The sequence below is a fragment of the Vidua chalybeata genome, chromosome 1 (assembly GCF_026979565.1).
Source record: "Vidua chalybeata isolate OUT-0048 chromosome 1, bVidCha1 merged haplotype, whole genome shotgun sequence".
NCBI lineage: Eukaryota > Metazoa > Chordata > Aves > Passeriformes > Viduidae > Vidua > Vidua chalybeata.
Window position 1 is genome coordinate 25,793,882 of NC_071530.1, and position 13,514 is coordinate 25,807,395.

At 43.3% G+C, this 13,514-nt stretch overlaps 1 protein-coding gene and 1 long non-coding RNA gene across 6 annotated transcripts in view; one reads left to right on the forward strand and one right to left on the reverse strand.

Moving 5' to 3' along the window:
* LOC128783520 (uncharacterized) overlaps positions 1 to 12,330 on the reverse strand; it is a 45,708-nt gene extending 33,378 nt beyond the window's left edge. For both annotated transcript variants that reach the window (XR_008429180.1, XR_008429181.1), the window contains exons 1-2: positions 12,189 to 12,330; positions 5,265 to 5,374 (exon numbers count right to left, since the gene is read on the reverse strand). This is a non-coding gene — a long non-coding RNA (uncharacterized LOC128783520). The remainder of the gene's footprint in view (positions 1 to 5,264; positions 5,375 to 12,188) is intronic.
* The window catches only part of GLCCI1 (glucocorticoid induced 1), a 53,861-nt gene continuing 51,666 nt past the window's right edge, over positions 11,320 to 13,514 (forward strand). For all 4 annotated transcript variants that reach the window (XM_053934233.1, XM_053934241.1, XM_053934251.1 and 1 more), the window contains exon 1: positions 11,320 to 12,224. In XM_053934233.1, coding sequence (XP_053790208.1) covers positions 11,783 to 12,224 — 442 coding nt within the window. In that variant the 5' untranslated portion in view covers positions 11,320 to 11,782. The remainder of the gene's footprint in view (positions 12,225 to 13,514) is intronic.

Here is a 13,514-nt window from a genome sequence, read left to right on the forward strand (position 1 = left end):
GCCTGTGATGTTATTGCTCATACTGGGACTCAGAAATATTGTCCTTTCTTGGCTCATCATTGAAAAGATGGAAAGGGGTTGTTTTTGTGGGTTTTTTTTTTTTCTTGTTTTATTTTTCAAATTTTTGCCAATTCCTTAACCTTTCTTTCAGCTGTGGGAGATATCCATCCTGAATTTCAAGAGATACCTCACCAGGCTCTCTTTTTACCTCTTAGTATTCTACTTGTGCTCTTGTATTCTACGTGTTTTTCTAGGTGATTTCTTCCAATTTTGTCAATGCAACTGTCATATCTAGAATGCAACTTCTCCACTTTTCATTTCCCATACCTGATTTCCCCTTGAGCCTGAAACACTGAAGTAAAGATACCTTCCTGAATTTTCTCTCTGATTTTATCAGCCTCCCTCTGTATCCTTTCCTGGCACTCATTTCCCTTCAGTGCCTTTTTGAATAGAAGTTAGGAGCATCCATTGGGCACTCATCTGTAATCTTATCTCGTATCTTACTGTGCAGTTTGTTGTTCCAGGCTGACAATGCCATTTTCAGTTGCCCTTACATCTTTGTCTATCAGAAGTTCTTTCATATATATATTTCAGGCTTTCTTCTAGAAAACTATGCCCCAAACAGACTTTTAAAAAGTCTTCAAAGTTATCTCAAGTCCCATTATTTTCATGATTCAGGAAACAGAATTGGTATCAGGCTGTGGCATTTTCAGTGGCGAGTGCTTGTTTTCATTTATTTGTAGATTTTTAAAAATACTGTGTGCTACATTTTACAGTATAAATATCTAGACTATACTAAATACATTCTCTTCTTCTCTTGCTCCCATCTTGTGGGTTTTTTTCTTCAATTTCTCTTATAAATGTTGCAAAGGGGTTTTTTTTTGCTTCAAAAAGTGCTTTTTGGGCATGCACAGTAACCAGTACAATATCCCATGAAATGACAAATAGTACTAACTTATTTTTTTTTAGCTCTAGTCACATGACACTGAGGAGATTTCAAAAACCACTTACTCTGCCCAGACACCTGTAGTAGCACATGCACAGCAATAAGACTCAGTGCTAAATTATGTGATGGCAAAAAAGTAATTAAGTTTGAAGATGTCAGATGGTTTGATACATTATTGTTGTCAACTCATTTCACAGCACTGCAATACTGTAAAAATGTAGCTTGAAAACAAATCTTTGTGTGTTTTCAAACAAACACTTCTATCAATATATTTTCACAATCAAGATTTCACCCCTATTCTTAGGATAGTGATGTAGATAGGGATTCACATTGCTGTCAGTCAAAACTGTCTATATCAGGACAGAATAAGGGATGGAGAAGTATTTATTTTCTGTGTATATGCAATGCCAGACATAATAGGATCACAAGTAACTAATAGGTAAGAAAACAATTGAAATAAAGTTGGTTAGCAAATATTCTGAATTTAATTTCTTAAAGGTGTGAGAATCTCAGATTATTTCTGATCAGTATATTCTAATTTTATATAAACCAAAAAATTACCAAATACATAAAGGTCAAGCCCACTGGATTGCATAACTTATAAATCACTTCAAGAGAGTTAAGTGTGAAAGGTGATATGAAAGTGTGAGTTGTTAACCACCGTCACAGCTGACTGAGCATTTTGTTTATTCTCTAACCAGATTCTGCTCCAGGAGTCTGTACCACAACTAATTAACCATAATGCTTTATAATTGTATAAACAGAATATATAACAGATCTTTATGATATATAATTAATTCTGCCCGTAAGGAAAGCTTTTATAAGTCAAACCATGTGCTGTTGGAGAACTGCCTCTTTATGTTCTCCCTTACAAGTCATGTATATTTCCCTGCCAGCAGAGCTCTGGGAACATTCTAGAAAATAATGTTCGTTAAGGCCAGCCAGGTGTTTTCTTACAGACTGACTACTGGGAGCTCCATCTCTGAAGCTGACGTGGTTGCAGCTGCCTCTGCTTCTTCCTTTATGCAGACTGCAGTGGGGAAAGGCAGTTTGGAACAGAAAATTTTCTGGTTTTAAAGATCAAGCTCATTTGCTGTTGTCATGCATTAGTTATTAGTTTAATCTTGAGTTTTGTCAGCCTTACTTGTCTGTATTTTTTTGTGTACTAAATTCCAGGCTGAACTCAATCATTGCTGCAAGACCACAACAAGAACCCAGACAAACACAAACAATTATTTTTGGATTATGACCCATGAATAAGTACCACTCAATATGGTTAGAGGATGGCTATTCACCCATCTGCCGTTTGATTTGCTTGTCCTTCCTGTGGGGGAAAAAAAAAACCAAACCAACAACAAACGGATACACATGACTTCAGGAGACCTGGGAGATCAGACACCTGATTTCACTATATGAAGACCTTCTTTCTTGAAGTGACAGAAAAGACAACAACCATCTCTAAGACCTGTTCAATCAAAGGGGTGAGTCATCCTTACATGGGGCCTGGAGCTTCGTGTGTCCCAGGCCAGAGCTGCTAGCAAAATCTTGAAACAGCAGGCTTAGGAGAGCTGAAAGTACTGTGAAAAGACTCCACCACTCTGTTTGCAGAGAAACCCTATCTTTGTAAATGCTAATCAGAACCAGCAAATTTCCAAGCATCTCAAGATGAGAAACTCATCCACCTGGTACTCTGCTGATGGTCTAGTAAGAGATCCATTTCTAAGGGCCACTGTGCCTTAGAACATCAGCTCACTCTTTGGACATCTTAAATGTACATAATAAAAGAAGTTAATAGGAAGATAAGTTGTTTGCTGGAAGAAAAAAAAAAAGGGAAAGAAAGAGAAGAAACAAAGAAAGAGTGAGTAAAGAGCAGAAGCCTACTTGATGTAGCCATCACTTGGCTGAATGGGAGGCACAGGTTCACATTACACTCCTTTGGAATGATAATCACACCCTTCTTTGAGGCTGACACACCACTGGGAGGATTATCTTTGCAGGGCAGCCCAGATCCTTCTCAGTGATAAAGCTGCTGTATCTGAAAAGTATTTGGCAGAACTGTCACCACACACACAAACAGAGGAGCTGACTCTCCTAACCTCAGAGGCTTGGTATGGGGAGTTGTCTGCATCAGCTCCTGTGTCCTCCAGATCAACTCTACAGATCACCTATGTAACTTGGAGAAGAAAATGTGGTTTCCTTGGGGAGCTTTGAGGTGGTTTTATTAATGGTTTCCAAACCTTCTGAGGTAAAATTTTCAAGGTAACAAGCTTTTTATTCACCTATTGCTTTCCCACCCACATCTACTTCTGAACATACAGCTTTCTTCTGTCTCCTTGTGGGCTAAGAAATCACTAAAAAAATTATTTTTTGCTTTTCTTTCCAAAATTAAGAGATACTGCTTCTTCTACCCTTGCATGATCAACTGCACTTATTACTCCCTTTTTCTAGACTCCTTATGAGTTATGTCACATATCATCATTTTTCCAGATACATTTTCTGTTTAACATTCCTGTTTATTGGTAGAGCCAAAGCCATAGCTCAGTACTATAGGGGAAGGTCTTCCCCTTGAGACCTTTCATCATGGGTGTATAATAACTGAGCAATTACATCAAAGAGTTTGGTTTCTGCATGATGACACTGATTCCCACTGTTTATTGGAATGTTCTATCTCCACCAGCAGTGGTTACATTGTATCTCGAGCATCAGAGAAATAATGCCTGTCTACATCTACTTGGCTGCAAATAAAAGTTTGAATTTCTTCAAGTAACATGTGTGCTTTTTGTCATTTAGGACTAAAAAGAATCTGAAGAAATTATCCAGTAGATGTGCTTCATTGGAACTGCTCTGATCTATCAGAGCAAAAACTCTCTTTATGGCCAAATAACGCTTATAGATAGATTTGCCAAACAATGCTTTTCTTTCCAAGGACCCATAAATCTCAGAGTACTTTTGAGAGTAATAAATGTTGCAATAATGCTGTTCTTGATTACAGGCAAGACTATAACAGCTCTGACTGGTAGTGATTCCATAATTATATTAGATTACAGACAGGCTCTGTGCGATGCAAGGGGGTTGTTTGTTGCCTTCTATCAGTCCTGGATTCCACTGGGTTCCATTGGAGACCAAGAGCACGCCATGCCAGCATACACAGCTTACTCAGCTGCCTTCCTCAGAGCTTTGTCACTAAAGCACAGCATTTAATAGCAGGAGCTGTGATAGTTGGGTGTGCAAAACCTTTTATGGAACTGTAATTAAGCCACTATGAAATGACATCAAGTGAGGGGCCCTGCCTAAGAGGATCCTGCATTTCAGCAGCCCTTGAGGACTTGATCTTGCATACTTCATAGTGTCCAGGGGCTAAAGTTACTTGTGCCTTTATTACAAGGACAGTAAGGGCCAAAGTGACAATGAGAAATAAACTATATCTGTAACATTGCCCACACTTTCTATTACTAAAGAATTTTTAAAAAGGAAAAGCTCCATTACGTCAAATAGCCCTCCCTCTGTCAATGAACAATAAAAAAAAAAATTCATGCCTTACAATTTATTCTCCAGTGCTTTGTTTATTCGGTATTAAATGACTCATGGAATAAGGTTTCCACCTCTCCCCGTGGGAGATTATTCCAGCTGCTGAGGACCTACTAGCAGCTCCCTTTCTTTTTTTTTTTTTCTCTTTTAAGGATGCTGAAGTTTTGCATTATATTTTACTTTGGGATGTAAAAGAGACAAAGGAAATTCACATCCCTAAACTGCCTTTAAAATGCAATTGAAGCTGTTGACATGGACTCAGAAATCCAAGGAAACATGCAGTTAAAACAGAAATGCATAATGTATTTCGCTTAAATATCGTGCTACCTCAACTGAACACTTTTAAGCTAACTGCACACTTCCTTGCTTTTACAGGTTCATTCCTTACTGTTATGTAAATGCACTTTTATTGTATTTAGCATAGTGTATCGTAAATTAGCATTAGGCAAACTCCTAAAGCCTGTTTTACAGCTGTCACACTAACAAACCACATTTATAAATAAATATTTGTTTCTACAGGCCAGTATATTACCTACTTGGAAATGATTAATTATTTCCAGCATTTTGACTCAGTGCTGTGACTCTGAGACTCTGCTCTGGCCCCACAACCTGTTGTATGCACAGAATGGAACATTCTTATAAAGAATACTTTGCTTATAGAGTAGCATGCCCTAAAATTTTAAAAATGTGTCTCTCTAATGCATTTTATTGTTATCATTTTTACCAGGCGCTGCAAAATCTATTTAAAAGGAGACTATTCTCCTGCTTTGAAAATTCATAGCGTGTTTACCTCCCAGTAGTAGTTGTGGAGTCCACCTTGTCACTCAACAGCATCCCATTTAGCTGGTAAAGGAATAGTGATGATAAGTTCCAAATAAAATTGAGTCCTGTTTGTTGTGCCTGCAAAGAAAGGTCGTGAACAAGGCTTTATTTGTCAGAAACAGTGAAGTAGGATAACTAGAGGGGCAGAAGCAACCCAGAAAAGGACTCTCTGAAATGAAGGTTGAAGTTCCCCAACTCTCAGATTTGCCTTTTAAACCAGTATTGTCAAAATGTACCCTTATTAACACCAGCACTCATCTGACAGCTAAGACACTGGTGTGGTAGGGGCATTCATGCTTAATGCAGTTCAAAAAAAAAAAAAAAACACAAAACCACATACAGACCAAATCAAGAAATCTTAATAGAAAGATTAAGAGTCAGGGACTCTGCTATCAGACACTTATTACTGTTTTAATGGATCACAATGACTTCAAATCTATCTTGTTAGGGGGATGCTGCTCATTTAAAAAGTTTAATATCATATAAATCAAAGTACTATACAGTACATTTGTGCTTTCCTAATATCCTTAGCAAGGTAACTGCTCACATGAAATGGTGCTCTCCCTTCTTTTATGATATTGGTGTGAATGATAATATATATAACAATATCATTATATTCAAATTGCTACTGGCATTTGCTTATTGTTTCTACCTTTTCCATTAAAGATGCTACTGCTGGGCATAATACACACCACCTAAGTACTCTGAAAACATTTTTTTCCCTCACAGATGGTTCTATGATGTAGCATGAAGCTATTTTAAGGAATAATTACTTTTGTTATGTAAACATGAAGTGTTGCATTATTTTGCTATTATTATATCTTATTGTATCTGTTATTATATGTTTTAGATAAGAGACTGGCAAGGGAAATGACAGTAAAGAACTGCTAGAAGTGTCCACTACATTTAACATGGCAGGTTATGGGAATACCAGCTATTTTACCTTTGTTTCAATCAGTTTCACTTTGGAGAATAGCAACAACACATATTTGTCCAAAAGTGTCCTTATACCGAATGCCTAAAAATGGAAAAGAGGGAAAATAAACCTGCAAGATCCCTCAGCTCCTCATTTGAAAGAACTTGGGCTTAGCCCCAGCTGTGTAAATGAGACTTTTTTCCAGATTATGAACTGGGGAAGGGAGATGGAGATGGTGGTTGAGTCAAATAATCAAACTCAGAATAGTAATGTAGGGCAGGATTGCTGCCTGCAGAAAACTCAGCAGGCAGCTGAGTTTTGGGATACGGTCTGACATGGTTAACTTGCTAGCTAAAGGAAAGCATTGAACGGAGTTACTTGTACCAATGAATAGAAAGAAAAACAGACTAAATGCAGAGCTGGAAGGAAGGTTTGGTGATTTTAGCTGGGGGTTGAATGTTTGCCTTTATGTTAAAGCAGATGCCTAAGGAATACATAATTCAAAAGTCCAAAGTGGTTGGCCTATTTTCCTGAAGAAGAGAAGAGAATGTAGAAGTAGGTCTGATTCCAGATGAGATAAGACTTTGTTATAACAAAGGTAATGTTAATGGGCAGGTTCTGGTTTAAGTGAGTTATTCAGTATCACAAAAAGACTTCTGGTAGATAGGAAAAAAAATACAGTCATCCAAAATGGTATTCAATTTTCTTAAGGGAAAATCTTACAGCTGGCTCTTACTCTGTAGTTTCCTGGCTTGTTCATTATGCACTCCTAGTGACAATCCTTTGCACTGAATGAAATAATGTTAACAATAGCATTTGACTAAAAAGAAAGTACTATAATGCCTTCTGGCTGAAATTTGACTGTAAACTTGATTATGAAATTTTCTGAAGTTTTGAGTATTCATAAATTTGACCTAGTGAGTAAATTTGACCTAGTATAAATACTGTTGGACCATAGGTCTAACTGCCCTTTACTTAATGCTTTTTCCCCATATCCAGGAAAAAAAGACAGGAGAAAAAGAAACCCAACACTTGACCACATGCTTGACCCTAAATTGGACGATCAGCAGTGTTAAGGAGAATCCTCAGTAGTCAGTTTCCTTTTGTTTTTGGAAGATAACTTGAGGGTGTAGAGACTTTAAAGTGATCATGAGTTGGAAGTCTCATCCCTGGCTAGTACCAACAAAGACAGCAGTGGGAATAATGATGTTGTATCAGCAGCCCTGGAGAATTCAAGGGCTCAAATGCAAGGTAATTCCCAAGAGGCTTGGGGATAGAGAGTGCTTGGCTGATCTGAGGAGATCATATCTGTGCCACTGAACATTTGGGAGTAGTGAGAAGATGGAGTGTGGTTGATGAAGGCAGTATCTGTCTGTCAAAAATTCTCATAGTAAAAAATAATTCCATACCTATTTTTTCCCCATTACTGTCTTATTCTAGCTAGAACTTTGTTTGAAGGCAAAACAGGCCAAGAACGAAACCAACATCTCCACAGCTTGAGACAGGTATTTTCTAGGAAAATGGGCCACTGCTGTTTCAGCAGAGCTGCTCAGCTCCAGATAGCAGTTCCATTTCACACAGGGGCCCTTACTACAGGTGATGTTCCCATTCCTGCCTAGGGATGCTCCAAGTCCACAGAGGCAAGCCTGTTTTAGCCTCAGTTTTGTCATTTGAGAGTGGCAGTTTGGGTCATTAGGGGTTGTTCTAGTTTTTTTGCCACAGATAATGCTTTCTGGTCATCATCTCTTTCAGAATATTACTGTGATGTAAGTACTTCTTCTTGTTATTTGTCTCTTCCCAAATGTAATATTCCCAACTGTATATTCATTACAAGTAAGAGAAACATAGGGAATGGACGTGAACATACGTGAAGGTAAATGCACCCTTTCTCATTACTGTTTCGTGTTAGATGCTGTGTGAATACCTCAGAGACTGTCACAAAGGACTTGATTACAAGTGGAATGGGGAAAGGGCAGTAAAGAAAACATAGAAGGAGGTAAGAGAGACATAAAAATAATGAAACAAGTGGGTAGATACACTGGGAGCAGAGTATTGATGGCCTTATGCCCTGGTAAGTGCATAGAAACAAAAGTTATGTCCAGATTTGAAGAGTTTGCCCTCTCTAAAACCTTCAAGTAGGAACAAAATAAGGATTAGGATTGCATAGTGTCTAATGACTGCTTAAAACTTCTCAATTTCCAGGGCCCATGGCACTCATGTAAATCTGTTCCTGACCTCAAAAGATGAACCCATTATAAACTGATAATAGTAGGAGAGATGTGAGTAATTTTGCTTCAGTCTTGCCTGTCACTGCCCCGCTCCTAAAGTTCACTCCATTGCTGTTGTGCTCTTGCTGTGATGTACAATTTCCACTGCTCTAAGGATGCCTCTCCCAGAAGTTGTGTTAAGGATGTCCTTGTCTCCCAGAAGGATTTAAGATTCAGAAATACCTGTTACCTCCAGTATAAACTCCCTTAAGCACATGCCAGCTGACAAGGTATTTCCTTAAACTGGTAAAGAGAAGTGAACAATGCCTTTAACGTGGCTTTTGAAAAGTTGAAAAGGGTATTTAAGACAAACATGAGTTTTTGAAAGATATGAATATTCTGATAGAAGCTCTGTTTTTACTTCACTTTCCCTGTAATATCTTTTTGGTATTATTTAGCAGTGGCATTCCCTGAGGGCACTAATCTGGAACCTAGATGAAAAACACTGAAAAAATCAACAGTTGGTAGCCCACTTTAAAATACTGTCTTCTAGAAGAATACTCTCTTCATCTTTTCTGAAATCACTTTTTCCTAGGCACATGGCATGGTGCTGTAACATGTATGCTAACTCTAGTTTAGAAGGAATTAGGATGAAAATAGCTTTTGGGGAGCAAATTCTCCCCAGTACAGCTATTGTTGTGCCTGGTAACAGTTTGGCTGGAAGTGGATCTTTTCTTCTCTAGCTGCTGTGAAGGAAAGTGAAGTGTTGATTCAGTTTGGACTGTAAGGCTGTGGCATGGTCCTCAGCTTGTTTGGGAAGGAAGACTTGCTACTGATATTTTACACTGATATGCCCTGTGGTTTGAGGTGCATGTGGGTGTTCTTGTTTTGGGGCTGGTGGGATTTTCTTTGTCAGACATTTACCTTGTCTTTACGCATCCATTCTTCCTATCCAAATACCTTGCTTGTTCGCTGCAAGAACATGGAAATTCTAAATTTAGCCATTGTAAAATAGTATTTAAACAGACAAATTCAAGAGTTACACTAGTTCATCCTTATTTTAGTCTGACATAACCCTCAGCATTGGCAATAGCTGGAATGTATCAGCTATTGTTAGTAAAAGGTGTACTTTCTTTCTCAGCTGACACCAGATGATTTTTCATAGTGTCTGTAAGACACTACTGTATCAGCAATGTTATCTGACAATGGTACAGATATAGGAAAATGTGCTTACTGTTTAAAACACTGCTGATATTACTGTTTGGCAGATGGCTACTACAGGTGAGTGCTTTCCACTCATTTTAAGCCCAGTGCAATGAAGCAGAAAAAAAATAAACTGGATGGACTTCATAGCTGTGATTAAACACAGTGCAAAATCCTTGGGGGGAAAAAAATCTCTACAGCCCAGATTTACAAGCAAATTTGTTTCATGCTAACAGAAAACAAAAAGACCAAACTAATGCAACATGGTTGCTGATTTTTCTTAAAATTAATTTATACGAGTGGCATTATTGACTGAGCACGTTCACGTGGATGTGCGGTGTATTATTCCAACCCTTTCTGTAACATAACCACGGTGACTGCGTCACATGGTGCTAGTGCAAACAAAGTCTTGCTAACAGCCCATGAATAGAAGCATTTTCCAAGAATACGGTTTCTCATTGGGACTATCGACTGATTCCTGTGCTACCAAGGGATAAAGATAGCTATGGACAGTTTTGGAAGTATATAAGTGCAGTAATCTGAAGCGTGCAAAACAAAAAAATGAGTGTTTGTTATATAATCAGAAAATGGTACAAGGGATATAGTTAATTCTGTGGTACTTTTAATTGATTCCGGATTGGTAGGTGGTATCTAAAATCAGAGCGTGTATCTTGTTAAACATTCTACTTCAATGCATATTCCATGTCCTTTTGGTTCTCCTAATGTTTGAATCTGAGAGGCCATCACTGAGCTGACTTCCTCCACATAGCAAGACTCCCTGCATTTTCCCTTCTCCTCCATTAGCATCCTATTTGCATCAGATCCAAAATAAGCACTGTTTTCTTGATGGACTCAGCTCAACTTATCTTTCTGATCTCACAGCCATTTATTTTCTTAGCTATTAAACTACTCATCCTAACCTTCATTTTGTTTCTCATTGTTTCAGGTTATGAATTCATCTAATGGCAGCTCTTTTTCCTAGAACAAAAGCACTTGCTAAAAATATCACAGTAAAACTTTTTCTTTTCCTCTTGACATTCTCCAAGAAGTGTTTTTGGACGCATATTAGGAAAAAACAGAGTAATAGTCTATATACGCTTATAGGAAATGACAAAACCACACTTATTTAGATTTTGAAGAACATCTTGATTTTTTAACGAAAGTAGAAATACTGTCAAGGTTTGATGGACGTGAACAGACTTCATTGCGAGAAATTCTGGCTGTTTCTGAGCCTTCCCTGCATGGGAGTGGAGTAAGCGTGAAGAGGCCGACAGTCCCCTGGAAATAGGGACAGCGCAAGATTCGATCCAGAGCACTGCCTCTCTTTAAGTCAGCGTTAAATTGCCACCCCGTAAAGTCCACTTTGAAGTCAGAAGCGCATCTTGGCACCTCACCCAGCGCACACCAGGGCGGCTCTCCCAGCGTTCCCCCGACGGGCACCGCATCCCAGCGATCCCGAGCCCGCCCCTGCCGCCGCCGCCACATCCCACTTCCCCCGGCCCGCCTCTCCGCCGCCGCCACACCTCCGCCGCGCCGCCCGCTCCCATTGGCCGGCAGCGACGAGCGACAGGGCCCCTGGCCAATGGGGCCCGCGCTGCTGCCGCGGTGGCGCCCAATGGGCTCGCGCGCCCGCCGCCGCTGCCCGTCGCGGCCGGGCGCTGGGGCTGCGCGGTGCCATTCGGAGGGCGGGCGGCGTGGGGAGCGGATGGTTCTGGTAGCGGCTCCCGGGCGGCGGCGGGGGCAGGAGCAAGAGCTGGCTGCGAGCGCCTCCCCCCCTCTCCATCCTTCCCGCTCCGGCTGCGTGTCCCTTCGTCGTGCTCTGCCGCCGACCGCCCTGAGCCGGCAACGCTGTACGATGTGAGCGGCCGTTGGGCTCGGCAGCGCCCCCGGTGCTCTCGACGCTGGGGCGGGCAGCGATGGCCAGAGCCCGGCGTGGAAGCAGCAGCCACCGTCGCCGATAGGAAGCGCCGGGGGCAGCTGGGCAGACGGCGCGGAGACTCCCCAGGGCCGTGCAGTGCTTGTCCCGCCCCGCCCCCTCCCTCCTTCCCTCCCCTCCTCCTCTCCCCGCGGCCGGTGCATGCGGGGCGCTGGGGGCAGAGCTCGGGTCCCCCGCAGCCACCGGAGCGAGTGACCCGGGGGGGGGTCTTGCGCATCCCCGCTATGTCTTCGTCCAGCTCCTCGCAAACCCCCCCGTCCCACCACCAGCCCCCGCCGCAGAGGATGAGGCGCGGCGCCGCCGGGTCCCCCACCGCCGGCACGGCCGGGGGCCCCGGTAACGGCGCCGGGGGAGGCTCGGCGGGGACCAGCCGGCTGCTCCAGCCTATCCGAGCGACCGTCCCGTACCAGCTCCTGCGGGGCAACCAGCACAGCCCGACCCGGTCCCCATCCGCCTCGGTGGGCAGCAACACGGGGCCTGGGGGCGGCGGGGGTCGCGGCGGAGGCAGCCCCCCACCGCCGCCCAGCGCGACGCCGCCGCTGGCGGCGGGCGGCGGAGCGGAGCCGGGCAGGGTGAAGGGCAGGCAGCGGCGGTCGCCGGAGAGCGGCGGCAGCAGGAGGAGCAGCTCACCTGAGAGACGGAGCCCCAGCTCCCCGGTGTACAGAGGTAAAGCACCAGGAGAAAGCCGGTCTCGCTTCCCTGCCCCGCGGGGGTGCTGGCTGGGCTGGGGCCGCCCAGGCTCCGGGCACCCTGGGCTGTGCTTTCTGCTGCTGGGCTGCGCTCTGCCTTCCCCCCGGGCCAGCGGGGGTGGGACACCGGGGAACTCCCGGCCCGACGGGAGGAGCCCAGCCGGAGCCTTAGGGAGCGGGTCGGGGGGCGAGGGCGAGCCCTAAATTCCCCACCCCCGGGGCAGGTGTCGTGCCCAGGTTTGCTTTGCCAGGAAACGGGGGGAAAAGCGCTTCGTCCGGCCGCTCTGCCCCGCGATGGGGGGAGGCGACCCCTGAAATGTCATCCTCCTTCTCGGGCAAGGTGAGAATCCTTCCTGGGAAAACCGCCCCCCGCGCCTGCCTTGGGAGGAGCGGCGCGGGGGCGAACTCAGGGGCCGCCGGCGGCTCCCCTGCCCGGGGGGCAGAAGCTGTCGGGGGAGCTGCGACGGCGGTGCTCTTGCCGCTTCTACCCTTGGCCTCGGGCTCTGGCAGCGGAGGTGTGTAATAGGGAAACGAACCTAAAATTAACCCGCTTCCCTGTCTCCAGCTGTAACTATCTAGTAAGGGTGATAATGAGTTAGATTTATATCTGGGGTGTCACAACCCAGTTCTGAAGTGTGTGTTAAAACCAAGCCTCAAATGCTCTTCCTTTCTGCAGAGCTCGGTTTCTTAAAAGTCTTGCATTTTTGTAAGATCATAGGTTAAGAGATGTGATGTTTCCAAGCGCAGGCTCCAAAACAAGGAAATTCCCATATTGAGGTGCTTAAAAACAAGTCTGTCTCCTTGTGATATTTAGTACTGAATCCTTGAGACTGTAAAGAACTCAACCAAACAAAACCCACTGCAAACCAACCACCATGTAGCCAAAATAGGCCTGTAAAGTTTAAAATGTAAAATTGATTCCCAGCAAGTCCGGCTTAACCTGCGTCAGGTTGTCTCTTAAATTATTGAATCTGTTAAAGTGGCAGTAGCCATCTTACCTCCCCCACTCCCTTCTGCCTTCCCCCATCACTTGAGCAGTTGAATGAATTGGACTAAATGCACTTTTTATGTTGTCCTGCTGTAGCTATCAGCTATCGCACATCATCTCTTCCTGGGAATGCTTTCTGTGGTTCGATACCACTTGCTTTTTCTGTCCCTTCCATAAGTCTTTACTGTGTGTGATTTCTGTGGCAAATTGTGGTCTGTGTTGGGTGCCAGCGTGTGTTGTAGCAGTGAATCTTACCTTCTTTCCTCTTCAGTTTTTATG